Source organism: Anabrus simplex, chromosome 1, assembly GCF_040414725.1.
Source record: "Anabrus simplex isolate iqAnaSimp1 chromosome 1, ASM4041472v1, whole genome shotgun sequence".
Classification (NCBI taxonomy): Eukaryota; Metazoa; Arthropoda; class Insecta; order Orthoptera; family Tettigoniidae; genus Anabrus; species Anabrus simplex.
In genome coordinates this window covers 485316141-485332650 of record NC_090265.1, presented here as the reverse complement: position 1 = coordinate 485332650, position 16510 = coordinate 485316141, and the positions used below count along the sequence as shown (strand labels likewise).

The 16510-nt window shown below is 38.2% G+C and overlaps 1 protein-coding gene across 1 annotated transcript in view; it reads left to right on the top strand.

The window, feature by feature from the left end:
• Positions 1–16510, top strand: part of LOC136856988 (uncharacterized) — a 263664-nt gene that overhangs the window by 178523 nt on the left and 68631 nt on the right. The window contains exon 10 of the mRNA XM_067135311.2: positions 10152–10317. Within this exon, the coding sequence (XP_066991412.2) occupies positions 10152–10317 (166 nt within the window). The remainder of the gene's footprint in view (positions 1–10151; positions 10318–16510) is intronic.

Genomic DNA, 16510 nt, shown 5'->3' with positions numbered 1-16510 from the left:
CAAATTATTGTAGACAACATTTTATTTTTCAGCATTTAAGGACACTTTTATTCTCCGTCCTGCAAAGTAGGGAAAATAATAGTAATCCACCAGGTGTAGTAATAACATAACCACATTTCAATTGAAAATATTATTTCGCCTGCTATATTCGTGTGTATCTTTGTGTACGGTAATCCATTTTATACTTCAGCAGTTAACCAAATGGCAGTTTTCATTTCTCTTAGAGCATAGTAGGATAAAATAGTACTAATAATAGTTTTTCTGTGCATTTAACTTTGTTGGTAATCCTTGAGTAGTTCTTGTGAATTTCAAACTTTAATTGTAACTTTAATTGTAATTTTCATTTCTGTTTGTGCTCTGTAATAACCTATTGTAATCAGGATATGTCTGAACGTAGTTTAAAAATTATTGTAGTGTACTGTATTGTAGTATCTTATTAGAAATTAGCATGATTGTTCTATTATTGTGAAATATTTGTGCAGTAGAAGTATCTTTAGAAACTCTCTTACTAGAATTCTGTTGTTGTAATTAGGACAGGCTTAACTGCAGGTTAGAATAGTTTAATTCTTGTGTATTCCTATTGGTATTCAGTAATTAACAGCAGTTTTCATCTTGTTAGTGTGTTGTAGGATAAAAATATAACACGAATAAGTAGTATTGTATCTAGTAGTATATTAATTACCGTATTGTCATGTGATCTTTGTGTAATATCCTAGACAATATTTCTTTCCTTTCATTTTTTGTGCACGGAAGGAGTTATTTTATATTGTATTTTATTTTCATTATTCTGCAAAGAATGGCTAAGGAATGCAAGTGTAAGAACTGTGGGTGTGGCCAGGCATTAAGGAGTTTTAGGGAAGAGTTGGAGAGTTTGAGGAAGATAATTAGGATTCTCTCAGAGGACAGGAATGAAGGTAGGCCTCCCTCAAACAATGTACAGGATACAGTAGGTGTCAAAGAGGGATGGGAAAGAACAAAGGGAATTGTAGAAGACAGGTGGTTTAATGTTTCAAGGAAAAGAACATTGCGGACTAAGGGCTCTATTCAGGATCAGAATTCAGGACAGGTGCCTGTGAGAAACTGGTATAAGTCACTGCAGGTAGATTAACAGAGGGAAGATGAGGAACAGGGAACTGTTGCTGAGACGTGTGGAAGTAGGAGGAAACGAAAAGGTAGTTGAGGGAAATGTAAAGTAGAGAATGGGAAAAGACAGGTGGAACAGGGTCATGAGAGAGAGAAAAGGGAGGGGATCAAATGAAGTGGGTAGAGCTGAGGCTCTGTTCATGGGGGATTCCATTGTTAGACATCTCGGGAAAGTGTATGAAGGAAAGGGAACCAGGTTAGTGTGTTATCCAGGAATTAGGTTAAGGCAAATGTTGAGTAAAGTAGAAGAGGAGGGAAAGGAGGAGGACGTAGTATTTCATGCTGTTACCAACATTGTGAGGCAAGCAGGTACATATACCAACATAGTTGTGGATGTGTGGGATCTGGTAAATGCAGCACGGTTGAAGTTTAAGGAAGCGGAGATTGTTATCAGTAGAATACTATGTAGGAGGGATACTGATTGGAAGGTGGTTGGGGATTTAAATGAGACTATGGAGTGTGTATGTGGAAAACTGGGAGTGAGATTTCTAGATCCCAATCGGTGATAGAGATCTGCACTCAGATGGCCTTCGCTTAAGCCGCAATTGTACATATATTAGGAAATTTGTTTAGAAATGTTATGGGAAGGTTCATTCAGGGAAACGGAGTGTTCTAGGGAGCAGTGATAAGGGTACGGGGATCTGGAAGTCAAGTAGGGATGGCATCAAAACGTTAGTGTTGAACTGCAGAAGTATTGTAAAGAAAGGAATGGAATTAAGTAATTTAATAGATATATACTTAACAGATATAGTAACAGGAGTTGAATCAAGGCTGAGAAATGGTATAATAAATGCAGAAATTTTATCATGGAATTGGAGTGTGCATCGCAGAGATAGGATAGGAATGGTAGGAGAGGGTTTATTCATTCTGGTGAAAGATGAATTTGTAAGCTACGAAAAGTCCGGCCCCGTGGCGTAGGGGGCAACATGTCCTCCTATCACCTGGCGGCCTCGTGTTCAATTCCCGGCCCGGTCAGGGGTTTTTAATTGTAAATGATTAATATCCTTGGCCTAGGGACTGGGTGTTTTTGTCTTTTGTCGTCCTTAACATTCCTTTCCTCACATTCAACACTTTACACTTTTGCCATTTACAAAATACATGCATGTTCCTCATATATGGTGTGAGTAGGGGCAAAGGATCTTTCTAGGTCAATGCCCCGAACAAATAGCATTTTATCTTTAAAAAAAGCTACGAAAAAGTTAAAGATGACAAACATAAAATTCTAGGTGTAACTCTCATCTCTAAAGATAATAGGCAGCTTGATGTCTTTGGAGTGTATATATCAGGAAAGGATAGCACTGATGCTGAATCAGAATTATATGAGAAGATAATCAGCTATGTGGGAAGCGATATGGAAAGGAATATGATTGTAGCGGGTGATCTCAGTTTACCAAATGTCAATTGGGAAAAGTAATGCGAATAACAGGAAGTATGACCAACAAATGGCAAATAAGTTAATGGGAAGGACAGCTGATTCAGAAAGTGATGGAACCAACTAGAGGTAAGAGAATTCTGGTCGTGGTGCTGGTGAAACCAGACGAGCTGTATAGAGAAACCGAGGTAATAGATGGTATTAGAGATCACAAAGCTTTTGTTGTCGTAGTTAAAAGTAAATGTGATAGAACAGAAGGTTTTAGAAGTAGCATACCATTTGGCTGATGAAACAGGCATAAGGAAATTTTTAAAATGTTACAACGAGAAATGGTAAAAAGAAAATGTAAATACAGTCAGGGTGGGTTTAAAGCATTGTCAAGGATGTGAAAACAGGTTTGCACCTTTAAAGGTGATAACGAATAGTAAAGAACTACTATATCATAACAAAGAAGTAAAGAGACTAAGAAGGAGGTGCAGGTTGGAAAGAAATAAGAGTTAGACATGGCTGTGGAAATAAGGACAATTTGGAGGAACTTGCTAGGAAATTGAATCCAGCAAAGAAGTCAACTAAGGGTTACACGATGGCAAGCATAATTGGCAGTCATACAAATTTTAGTGAAAAACGGAAGGGTATGTATAGATACTTTAAAGGCAGAAACAGGTTCCAAGAAAGACTTTCCAGGAATCATTAATGAACAAGGGGAGTGTGTATGCGAGGATCTACCAAAGGCAAAAGTATTCAGTCAGCAGTACCATATGTAAATTTTGTTGGTTACAAGGATAATGTCCAGATAGAGGAGGTGACTCTAAAGAAGTATTAAAATTTATCTATGTTAACAACATTTACAATAAGATACAAAACTGGAAAACTAGAAAAGCAGGTGGAATTGATAAGATTTCTGGGGATATACTAAAGACAATGGGTTGGGATATAGTACCATATCTGAAGTACTTATTTGATTGTTGTTTGCATGAAGGAGCTATACCAAATGAATGGAGAGTTGCTATAGTAGCCCCTGTGTATAAAGGAAAGGGGTGAAAAGATATAAAGCTGAAAATTACAGACCAGTGAATTAGATATGCATTGCTTTTAAGCTTTGGGAAAGCATTCTTTCTGATTATATTAGAGATGTTTGCAAAATTAATGACTGGTTCGATAGATGGCAGTTTGGGTTTAGGAAAGGTTATTCCACTGAAGCTCAACTTGTAGTATTCCAGCAAGATACAGCAGATATCCTGGATTCAGGTCATATGGATTGTATCGCGATTCATCCATTTAAGGCATTAGATAGGGTATATCATGGGACAATTGGACTAGACAAAAGAGTAACTGAATGGGTGGCTATATTTCTAGAAAATAGAACTCAGAGAATTAGAGTAGATAAAGCTTTATCTGACTCTGTAATAATTAAGAAGGGAATTCCGCAATGCAGGGTTATTGGACCTTTATGTTTTCTTATATATTTATAAATTATATGAGTAAAGAAGTGGAATCAGAGATAAGGCTTTTTGAGGATGATGTTATTCTGTATAGAGTAATAAATAAGTTACAAGATTGAGATTGTGAGAAAGTGCAAAATGACCTGAATAATGTTGTGAGATGACAGTAGGCAATGGTACGATGATAAACGGGGTTACAAGTCAGATTGTGCATTTCACAAATAGGAAGAGTCCTGATTTTAATTACTGCATTGATGGGGTGAAAGTTCCTTTTGGGGATCATAGTAAATTACCTGGGTGTTAATATAAGGAAAGAAAATCTGTGGGGTAACTACATAAATGGGATTGTAAATGAAGGGTACAGATCTCTGCACGTGGTTATGAGGGTATTTAGGGGATGTAGTAAGGATGTAAAGGAGAGGGCCTATAAGTCTCTGTTAAGTCCCCAACTAGAATATGGTTCCAGTGTATGGGACACTCACCCAGATTAATTGATTCAAGAACTGGAAAAAATCAAAGAAAAGCAGCTTGATTTGTTCTGGGTGATTTCCGACAAAAGAGTAGTGTTACAAAAATATTGCAATGTTTGGATTGGGAAGACTAGGGAGAAAAGAAACGAGCTGCTCCACTATGTGGTATGTTTTGAGCTGTCAGTGGAGAGATGGCGTGCAATGACATTAGTAGACTAATAAGTTTGAGTGGCATCTTTAAAAGTAGGAAAGATCATAATATGAAGATAAATTTGGAATTCAAGAGGAAAAATTGGGGCAAATATTCATTTATAGGAAGGGGAGTTAGGGATTGCAATAACTTACCAAGGGAGATGTTCAGTAAATTTCCAATTTCTTTGCAATCATTAGAAAAGTCTAGGAAAACAACAGATTGGGAATCTTGCACCTGGGTGACTGCCCTAAATGCAGATCAGGATTGATTGATTGATTGATTGATTGATTGATTGATTGATTGATTGAACTATCTAATTTAACTATTGAAAAATGAGCTGTGAACACATATTTGAATCCTTCCTGTCTCTCACACTTCCAGAAGTCTTGAAATAAATACTAAAGGCATCATTGGAGGATATAAGGAATAGAATATTTGCAAATAATATTTTGCATCCAGGTAGAGTATACTGAACATAGTATATTTTCTTCGTGCTGACTTTCTGTTTCCTGAAGTCCCTGAAGAATGACTACTCTAAAATAATGGTTCTATCAGTAGTTGTCAAAAATCTAACAAACCATGGAGAAAACCGTGACGTAGATCATTTCTGATAACTGGGTAAGGTAGTCACAGAAAATAATCCATTGCCATGCAGAAATCACCATCAAGGTTCAAAAAAGAAACACATTTGTGAATTGCAAAAAACTTCTGTGGGATTCCCACAAAGAATTCAAAGACAATTTACAAAAAAGGCTTTATGCTCATCATTAAGTTACTTGTACCATGATGAATATAAGAACCAAGTGTGATGACTCATCGAGTTCTGGCGCAACCCACCAGGCAGCACTAGAGTATGGTAGCTCCACAATACCGATCAGCTGGTCTTAGGAATGGGGATGCAGGAAACACATTACTCCGTAACTGATAAGTATACACTGTCTTTTTTTTAAAATGAGAGATTACAATTAAACTACCATGGCAGAGAACAATGGAAGAATATCATACATGGAAATAAGAGCTATGACCTTCATCACATGTTGCGAAAAGCACAAGTTACTCAAGTGTATATATACATAAATAACATATAACTCCCAGCATATTAAAATAATCACCAACTCGGTGTGTCGGTTACTGGACTTTCGAAAGCTTGCTTGAAGTTTTGGCGGATGATCGAGATTGTAAATCTCGCGAGATTTCTTTCATTCTGAAGAAAAATCGGCCCCTCAGATAATGATAAACAAGTCTGGGGATTATATCCATAACATGTTGAAGACAACAGCCAGCTCGTGAAGGATCAACTGAAATGTTGTCTATAGAATCAATACAATCAAAAAATATTTTGCCCCACATCGATTTTGAGTTTAGTTTTTCACGAATTACTTTCTCGGCCTGGAAGAGAATGTCGCATATACTTTTCGAAGGTCATGTTAAAAACACTTCATTATTGCTTGAACTGTAGTCTGTTATTTTGGAGAGAACTGAAAATGTACTTTGATTATTGTCACTAAGAGAATGGGCACAGGGCGAACACTTAATAAATTTAAAAGGAAGTGGATGAATATTGTTACTTGGGTAGTAAAATAATAACTAACAATGGCAGAAGTAAGGATAAAATAACATGCATAATAGCACAAGCAAGGAAAAGAAATTTACTCACTTCGAACACTGAAATAGGTATTAGAAAGATGATGATTGTTGTTTAAAGGGGCCTAACAGCTAGGTCATCGGCCACTAATGGTACGAGGTGCAGCGAAATGCAAATTAAAATTAAAACTTCAAGATGTATTGACTAAAATCTAAAACGAATGGTGATGAAAAGGTGTTTACGGCATCAGAATAATAACACAAATTTTGATCAACATTAGACTGACCTTTTAATTCTCCATTTGCTGATGCCCTCCTATCTTCAATCTTGTTTCTTCTTTTCCTAGTGGTGTCTAGATTCTTTTTCCTGTTGTTAGTTTCACGGACTTAATCTCACTTGAAAGGTATTTTGGAAAATTAGGGAAAATGTGAGACACTGCTCCTGGACGTAATTTCCATCTCACACAAGACATAACCGCTTTTTCACCATTCACTATAAAATTATCTGATTTTACTATAAAATCATCAGAGAAATGAACTCGACAAATTCTATTATTACGCGTTAACACATTGTCCTTCAGTGGAATAGCTCTGGCCCATTTTTCAAATTTATTTATACCCTTCGGTGGTGAAAAGTATCTTAATACCATTAACTACTCTACCATAGCCTGACTTACAATCAGGCACAAAACAGTACGGCTTGTTGAAATATTAATTTAATCAGGCCACATAACACACGTGCTTTAAGTGCACAACACACAATAAACTGAATTTAGGAACTGAAAGCAAAGAAAATTCAACTTACTGACTTGAAATATCTCGCACAATAACATCTCCCGCACTTTCCTACACATGGTTTGCCGGTCTACTGAAGCACGTGTTGGACACCGTCGTTTGCAGTGCTCCCAGTGGCGGGTCCACAAACTACCACGCTATAACGGTTGAGTCGTCACACTTGTTATTTTATTCGTCATGCTTGTACTGTAACCAGCAGAGATACGAGCAAGTTCCAAACAGTGGAAATGAAATACCTAGAAAACAAACTAACCCTGACATACTGCATCATTTCAGATAACTGGGTGAAGTGTTCACAGAAAATAATACAGTGCCATGCAGAAATCATTATCAGTCTTGAAAAAATGAGCAAATGTATAAAATGAAGCATGAAAACTTCTATGGGATTTCCAAATTCCACAAAGAGTGAAAATGACAATTTACAACAATATCTTTTATGCTCATTACACTAATCACTCCGAAAACCGTCAAAGTAGTTAGTGGGGCATAAAAACAATAACATTATTATCACTCTAACCAGCAGATAAATGAGCTAGCTCCGTTCAGTGGAAACAAAATACTTAAGAACAGTGGTCCTCAATACAAGTAAGACGAAGTTGCATCTAGAAGTAAGGCAGCAGGCCCAAGTTAAACAGTCAATATGTGAAACCTTACCTGAGATAAATGGTTGGAACTTCAAAGAACTGGATGAAAATAAATAGAAACTGTGGTTGAAGGCAAGAGATCGATGAATAGATCAAGGAAAAGGTGGCTTGATCATATCAAGTAAGATATAGAGGAACAAGGGCTTTAGTGTTACCAGATTCAGCCGGAAGAAACCTACCTAGACATACACAAGTGAAGGGCACTTACATACTGCACCCAGTCAACTGGAGATGGTCTATGACGACTTTGCTGGTATAGATTTCCTTCCACAATGTCCGGCTCCATGGCTAAATGGTTAGCATGCTGGCCTTTGGTCACAGGGGTCTCGGCTTTGATTCCTGGCAGGGTTGGGAATTATAACCGTCATTGGTTTTTTGCTGGTGCGGGGGCTGGTTGTGTGTGTTGTCTTCTTCATCATTTCACCCCCATCACAATGCGCAGGTCGCCAACGGGAGTCAAATCAAAAGGCCTGAATCGAGCGAGCTAAACATGTCCTCGGACACTCCCGACAGGAAAAGCTGTACGCCATTTCATTTCCCTCCACAATAACCAGGATTCAATAGTCAACAGATATGCCACCATACTTGCATACCCATTCCAGACGAAACACTGTTGATATTTATTTCACCAATGCAAATTAATGAATCCATGGAAATACGGTATGTAGTTTTCAGAAACAATACAGTAAAACCTCCCAAATCCGAGACTATGTTAACTCCGAGCATTATTTCAATTTTTCTTTTCGCAAATTTAAAATGGGTTTTCTACAGCATTTCATTCCCTGCTTATTCCCTCCATGTCATCGTACTGTACCTTCCCTCTACTAAGATCATGCGCATGTTTGTTGTTGTGCCTGAAGCTAAAACGTTTTTGAGAATGGAGAGCAGTTTTATTACTGGACAACGCAGGGTCATATCCAGATGGAATTCATGCTTTATTTTTGCCCTCGAATGTAACAAGTTTGATACAACCTTTGGATCAGGGTGTGTTAAAGTAATGGCACTCCTGTAAGCAACAGAACATGAGGAAAACGTCATGAACTTCCTCAAAAAGATAACCATGAGGGATGCAGTGTATAGGTTAGCAGAAGCAAGGGATGAAGTGAAGCCAGAGACACTCCTGAAATAATGGAAGAAGATTTTAGGCAGTGCTGTATCTGCTGACTGTAACTCTGATGACAGCAATGATGTTGACATACCAAACCATACCAAACTTGTCAGATTTAATCTCACAAATACCCAGATTTAAAGATGCTTCTGAAATCGAAATTATGGAATGGATGAAGAGTGATGAACAGTATGAACATTCAAACGCATCAATAATTGAAATGTTGAATGAACCAACAAAAGATAGCGAGGAAGAAATTTTAGTAGAGACGTTACCAAATATGTCTCATAGCGAGGGTCTCAATGCATTGGAGGTGGCATTACACTACATAGAACAACAGCCAGAGGTAACTCCCGCCGACACCGTGTTCTTCAAACTATGGCATGACATTGCACAGAAATGATGCAACATTCAGAAACAGAAGTCAATTAAGGACTTGTTCAAAAAGTAACCTTAATCCATGCCATACCAACAGTAAGAAAAGACAATACAGGACCTTAGCTTCAATTGTTGCTGTTTCACAATTTTCCATGTAGTCCCCCAAAATTACCTTGGATTATCAAGACTCTACTTTAATTATATTAAAGGGCATAAAATGGGTAGGCATACTATTTTCATGATGGTGGAAAATATTTAGAGAAAGCATGATGATTTAATGAGATTGTTGCTAATTTCTTTCTGCAGTGAGGATGAGTTGAATCCTTGTCAAAGCACGAGAGATTTTTGAAATGAGAAGTCACATGCCTGCAGTTATAATTTCATGTAAAACTGCGACTCTTGTGGTATCTGATTAAAATATTGATAGTAATGGAAAACTCCAACCTAACCTAACTTTCGTGTGTATGTTCTCTCTCTCTCTCTCTCTCTCTCTCTCTCTCTCTGTGTGTCCCCCTCTCTCCCTAACTAGTTACCCACTACATGTTATTATATATGTGTTATATTTTGTGCCTTTCTTATTACTTTAGCTCTTTGCTGACCAGGAGTCTTACATGCAGAAATTGCTGAATTAGAGCATAAGAATACATTTTTTTTTACAATAGTTTTATTCTGTAGTTCAGATCACTTCATATTTCCTTTTTCCAGCCTACCTTTAGCAACTATTTCCTTACCAATTCTGTGCTGTGTTGTACCTTTATTGAGCCTTTATGGATTTGCAATTCTTTAACTTTTTTTTTTTACTCAAATCATCCATCTGTGTGGGGTTTTTTTTCTTCTTTTCTTTTCTTTCAACATTGCTGACAAATCCAGCAGTGAAATCCATTAAAATTCAGACTGTGCCACCTTTTATTCTACAGTGACAGCTACAACTAGATTTTTCTATTTTGAATTACATGTATGATTTGCTTATGAAATTATGATGTCATATGTTGTACCATATTGTTTCTAATATTGTATTTTAGATCATCTGTGAACATACCAGCGATGTGTTCAAGTCCGATAATTTTCTTCACCTTTATCAAGCAAGTTTAATTACAATATTGGAACAAAATCAACTCAATGTTTTATCGGAAATGCAAGTATTCAAGGCAGCTCACAAGTGGGCTGCTTCACAATGCCGCACTAAAGGTTTGTATATACTGCTTTTTTTTTTTTTTTCTTTCCTATGAGTGGGTTGGTTAACTTCAGGACTTCTTCTGTAGTCTACTTCCTTGAATCAAAAGTTTCCATGATTTAAGTGTTTATAAATTCCTTTATGCACTGCTCAAAGAAAGAAATATGGTCGCTTTTTTATATGTTCATACTTTTGTGGTAAGCATACATATTGAAATATGTAATGAAAACAAATCACGTTTTCAGCAGTTAATAACTGATACGAGAATCGTTCTTTGGACACTCGGTATATGATATCATTGCACAACATATAAACATTTAAAAAAAATAAAGCAAAGTGATCCCTGATCATGCACCAAAATAGCTACATGGTAATTAAGCATCTTAATATCAGTTGAAGCAGACGTCTCAATTCTTTGAAAAGGTTGTCTTCAAGGGCGTGTAGTGTTTGGGGTGGTGAATTTCTCGCACGGATGTGGTGCTCCAGTTTATTCCAGATTTGTTCAGCCAGATTCAGTTTGGGACTTTTGGATGGCCACTCCATTTGTTGCATGTGGTGCTTCTGCAGGAATCTCTGAATGATGATACCACATACTCTAGTATTATAATGCATGAGTACTGTATTTTCTCAATGTTGCCTCATGTGAGGAATCCCATATAGCACTAACATCTTGTCAATGTACCATTAGCAGTTCAGGATCCATTGTGAATGATCAGGAGGTCAGTTTTCATGTCAAGACTTAGGCCTACTCATGCTTTAACAGACCCACCTCCGTAAGCAACAGTAGATTACAGTATACAGTTTTTAGATGAAATCACTCCCCACATATTCTCCAGACTCACATATGACCGTTTGGTAAAATTCTTTCAAGAATAAAATTACTGTGTCCACCTATTTAATACAATTATAATTAATTGTTGGTCATACTTCCTGTTATTCGCATTACTTTCCCAGTTGACATTTGGTAAACTGAGATCACCCGCTACAATCACATTCCTTTCCATATCATTTCCCACATAGCTGATTATCTTATCATATAATTCTGATTATAATTGTATAATTGTATTGAATAGGTGGACACAGTAATTTTATTCTTGAAAGAATTTTACTTATTTTATCTTCAATACAGAAAAAAATGAGATTAGTTATTTGTAATAAGATGACCATTTGACCGATATAACTTGAAATGGAAGTCACCTGAGATTAGCACAGGTCGCCAGTGTAGATGATCTCTAGGAAATAGCAGTCTCCTGTCACGATGTCATCTGTCCAATGCAGGTACTTGAATGGGTCCTCAGGTTCTTAAATTGGTCTCTTGAGAAAACTCATGCTCTAGAAGCCTGCTGTACATCCTCCTGTAATGCTCGTGCTCTGATTTGCTGGTTTTGGAGTGCTTGTAGATGCACCAAGTGATCCTGTCCTAGGATTGTTTTCCTTTGGCAGCCTATGGCAGGGTGTCTGGAACACTTCCAGTCTCCTGGAAACATTTCCATAGGTATCTGATCATATTCTGAGCAATCCCTAGCATTCTGGCAACGTACCTCTGCAAGCAGTCTTCTTGAATCAGCATAAGTGCACAAGTGGCTTCATTCGACAGCAGCTGCTTCTGAGTTGCCTTCTTTGGTCTGTAAACACTACACTTCACACAGACCAACGTTCGCACACACTTTGAAACGAAGCACTCATACTTTTCAACTAATGCCAACACCTCCCAAACATCCAGATGACAGTACAGCCCTCTCTTACATAAACAATTTGCTTTACGCCGCACCGACACAGACATGCAGTCAAATACACGGACTTCTTTTGTAGGCTAACAAGTTATCGTAATTGAATGTTTTCAGCAACTTGGCAACTTACTCATTGTTCAAACTAGTAAATTGATCAATAGCACCTTGGTTTGGTAAAGTCAGTATTGGAAAAGTGTTTACCTGAGTGACTGTATGAAAGGGTGTGTAACTGATATTTCAAATGGCTCTTATAGTGTTGGGTGTGTATATGCATGTGAGGCCTGACAGTACTATTCCTGTATATTTTGTATAATTGATTTGACCGGTGAAGAAAGAAAAGAACTTTGTTCCATGTTACTTTTCCAGTAGTGCATCGAAATTTAGGATTTTAACTAAAAGTTATTTAGTGGAATAGATTCAATTTTTATTTGCTCTTTAGTTTCTAACAGATTGTATTTTTCTCCTACCAGTTGCAGCACCTCTTCATTCTTAATTTTGCTGTCCAGAGAATTGTAATCATTCAGGATCACCTTCACATCTCGGATGCCTTTTCGTAACTGAACACCCCATACAAATGTTTACATAAATTGCTTCCATGTTCTGACGAGGAGAAGCCACAGCTATGGGGTCACTGATTTTATTTAAATTTTGGGAGGTTATTCTGCATTAAAAATAAATGGATACATGAGCAGGAGTTCGTGCCATCAGCCCTTATTTAAAGAAAACTGGCCCTTTAAATTTAACAGCTTGTATATCTGTTCGCAATTTGCATGTGATTATCTCTAACATTGCTAATCTTGTGGTCAGTGTCCCTGATTTTCATGTGAGGGTCTTGGTTTCGGGGTGTACCGCTGCCTCATTTTCACTTTTTCATCTCTCTCTTTTCCTTTTACCTTCTTTTGAATTATTTTATCTAGAACTCACGCCATTGTTATCTTCTAGTCGTACTCTAGACAGTGATGCTGCACCAAGGGCCATGGCTCAAGACTGCCAACATATTAGATTCTGTAATACGATCTGATCTGTTGTAGTTGCTCTTGAACTGAAGCTTAGCATATCTTTCATTCTAAAACTTTCACTCTGTAGGAGTTTCTTTCAACACAGTACATCGGAGCTGTTGGTCCTCTATGAAACTCAAACAATCTCTCAGGACTTGGTTCTATTCAGTACCATGGCATACTCCTAGGTTTGTAAAACACAAAACCACTATAGAATTTGATAATAATCTAGACAATGATTCAGTTTAAGGGCAACATTAGAGGTAATATTGCCAAAAGCAACAAATTTAAGCCAATGTACTAGAAGTTCTTCGAAATTCTGTGGTCATATGATCATGGAAGTCAGAAATGGATTGTATCTTGAGAGTTGTAAGATTTCTGTTTTCTGTCCATTAACCACTTCAATTCATCAAAAAAAGTGATCAAAGTTTGTTCCATCCTCTATGTACAATAGGTGTCTATTGTATGAATTGATAATATTTTATCAAGAGGAAGTTCATCATGGATCTACCCTCTTATGCATATTTGAGGAGTGTCTGTTTAAAACGCACTATTTTCACCATAAGAAAGTTGTGGAAAAATGCAACAAAATCTATAATAATAGGTACATGGAACATGCCCATAATTGGGTTTGGTTCTACTTTTAAGGAATTACATCTTTCTGGTCTGGATTGCTCTTGCCATTCTATATTATTCAACTACTGCAATGCATACTACAAAAAGATTTGAAGTGGAAATAGCATTGTTTGAACAGACCCTCCTCGTTGACAAATGCCCTTATCTAGAAAAAATACATGTTAATCTTAATTATTAAAGGATGCTAACACTATAATGTACTGAGTGGTCCACCAGCTCCTTATACTGTAAAACATGAAGATAAGCAACCCATCTAACAGTGCTAGTCCATAAGATTGATATTGCTCTGCCTGTTACCTACAGTACATATCAGCAACATAAAATGTGCTAAATATGCACTGTAAAAATGACTGTGTGCAATCTTCACACCAAGATGACCATTCCACAAACTTTTTGATGCTTGTTGTAATACAAGTACTGTACTATTTATGCAATCAAGTTATGATATAACCTAAATAAATGCTGTAAAACATGAAACATGAAACAGAACTATGATATGCAAATTAAATTCAAGGTGAATAAGCAGCGCATTTCCTGCGAGCAAAGAGTGTGTAGGCATGTGGATGAATTGGTAAGGTCTTTGAGATCTGAAAATGGATCCATAATTTAAATCATGCTCCATGCAGAGATTTTCAAAGGTATTCACAGTTAATTGTACCTATACAGGGTGTCTGAAACCTTTTGCACGGATGCAGATATCCGTGGATAAATCCATGGATATCCACGAAGTTAGGATCCTGGCAGATACAAACTGAATGGCAGTGCAGATAATTTTGCTGATAATTTCTAAATAATTAAGTTTATTAATTTATTAATTTTCACTCAGGTATACTCTTATTTTTAGGGGCTGCCTGACTGAGGCGGTAAAGGCGTGCTCGGTTCGCCTGGAAGGGCATGGGTTCGAATCCCCGTCAGGAAGTCGTAAAAATTAAGAAACAAGATTTCCCATTCCGGAGGTGCACATGGCCGTGAGGTTCACTCAGCCTACACCAAAAATGAGTACCAGGTTAATTCCTGGGGGCAAAGGCGGCCGGGCATAGAGCTAACCACTCTACGCCATCAAGTGCCGAGGTTACGGATAGTGGAAGTCTTTACCTTCCACCACTCCAAGGGCCTTCATGGCCTGTACGGAGATGACTTTGCTTTTTATACTCTTACTTTTGCTTGTGGTTAGGCGACCCTCGACAGGGGTATGGAAGAACCTCAAGTCTATAAAGCTGTAATTCTGAACGTAGCCTAACTGGCTGCTGCCCACAATTAATGGAAGGAAGGAACAAAGGTCAATACGTCAGTAGTTGTCATAAGAGAAGATCCCTCCTAAACCTGTGATTGTGGAGGGGTCTGGTGCCGGATATCAGGCCTGTTGTATTATGTTTACAGATCTAACCGTTTGAATATCTTGGGTGTAACATATTGTAGTTAGATATTTACAATATCTGCGGATAATCATTCGCGGATGCGGATAACAGCATTCGGATGCTGGTGCGGATGTGGAGCGGATGCGGATAATAATTTTTATATCCGCACAGGGCTCTAGTGATAGTTGGTCCACAACCGATTATAATGAGATAGGGAACCAGTGGTCGGAAATGCATATTTATTGTGTTATGGACATACACACTGCATGACAACAACGTAGTTCATAATACTTGTTCAAAGGTCTTCGTGCACGTATTGCAACGGCGCAAGCAGTTCTGCTGCATTCTCGCAAAGATCCCTGGTGTCTGTTGTACACTGGAACAGGCACCTGGTGATAAACTGCGTACACCCCCGACCACCAAACAGACATACTGTACACACCTTATAGTATGTGTGTCATGTGATGATCGCATGCATCGCACCAGCGCATTAACCTGTGCTGCACGCACGCCACTGTCCCTGGTGTCAGTTGTCCATTGCATCAGACGGCTTGTGATGTGCCCATGGTGAGGTGTGTTACTCTGTACAGTGCATGACGCGTAGTCAAAGATGGAACATTACATGTTACGAGAGTTGGCAGACACATTTAATGTATGGTGCAGCAGGATGTCGTGCCTGTAAAGGAACACAAATGTACAGAGAATACTTTCCCAACAGGCGTCATCCTAATTGGAAGAAGTTTGTCTCTGTGGATACCAACTTACGAGAGACGGGGTCGTTTACTCCATAGAGAGCCGGCCAAGGTTCCCTCCGAAGACATATTCGAACACCAGATTTTGAGGAGATAGTGTTGGATCGTGTGGCTAACAACCCATCACTTGCCCGTGAAACGCACGCTTCGAAGGATACAGTGTGGAGAGTACTAGTGGGACAGATATTACACCCCTATCTTAGAGAACGTGTACAAGCACTGGGACCAATGGATTTTGAGTCCTGCGTTCACTTCTGTCAATGGATTACCCACCGCAATGCTGTAGTGCCAAACTTTGTACAGTTTATATTATTTGCAGATGAGGCCTCATTCACCTGCAACGGCCATGTCTGGAGTGAGGACAATCCCCACTCCCCCCCACGTTGGTGGCCCAACAGCAACGATTCTCTGTCAACGTATGGGCGGATGTTGTCCTAGATCACCTAATAGGACCTTATATGCTGCCTCCCCATTTGACTGGTCCACTTTACTTGGTGTTCATACTATCGCTGTCAAATGCGATTTTATTTGATGTAAATAAATATCACACGAGAACACGTTCACTTCCTTGTATTCTACGTACCTTGCAGCTATATAAGCCGCACACTCTGCTGTGGTCAGCTTTATGCTTTATGACCATCCTCTTCCGACAGATGTGACGCCAAATGTGAGATCATTGCTTCTTAGCCTCAATGCTTCCGAGGCGATAAGAAATTCCATCTGTTCTCCGGAA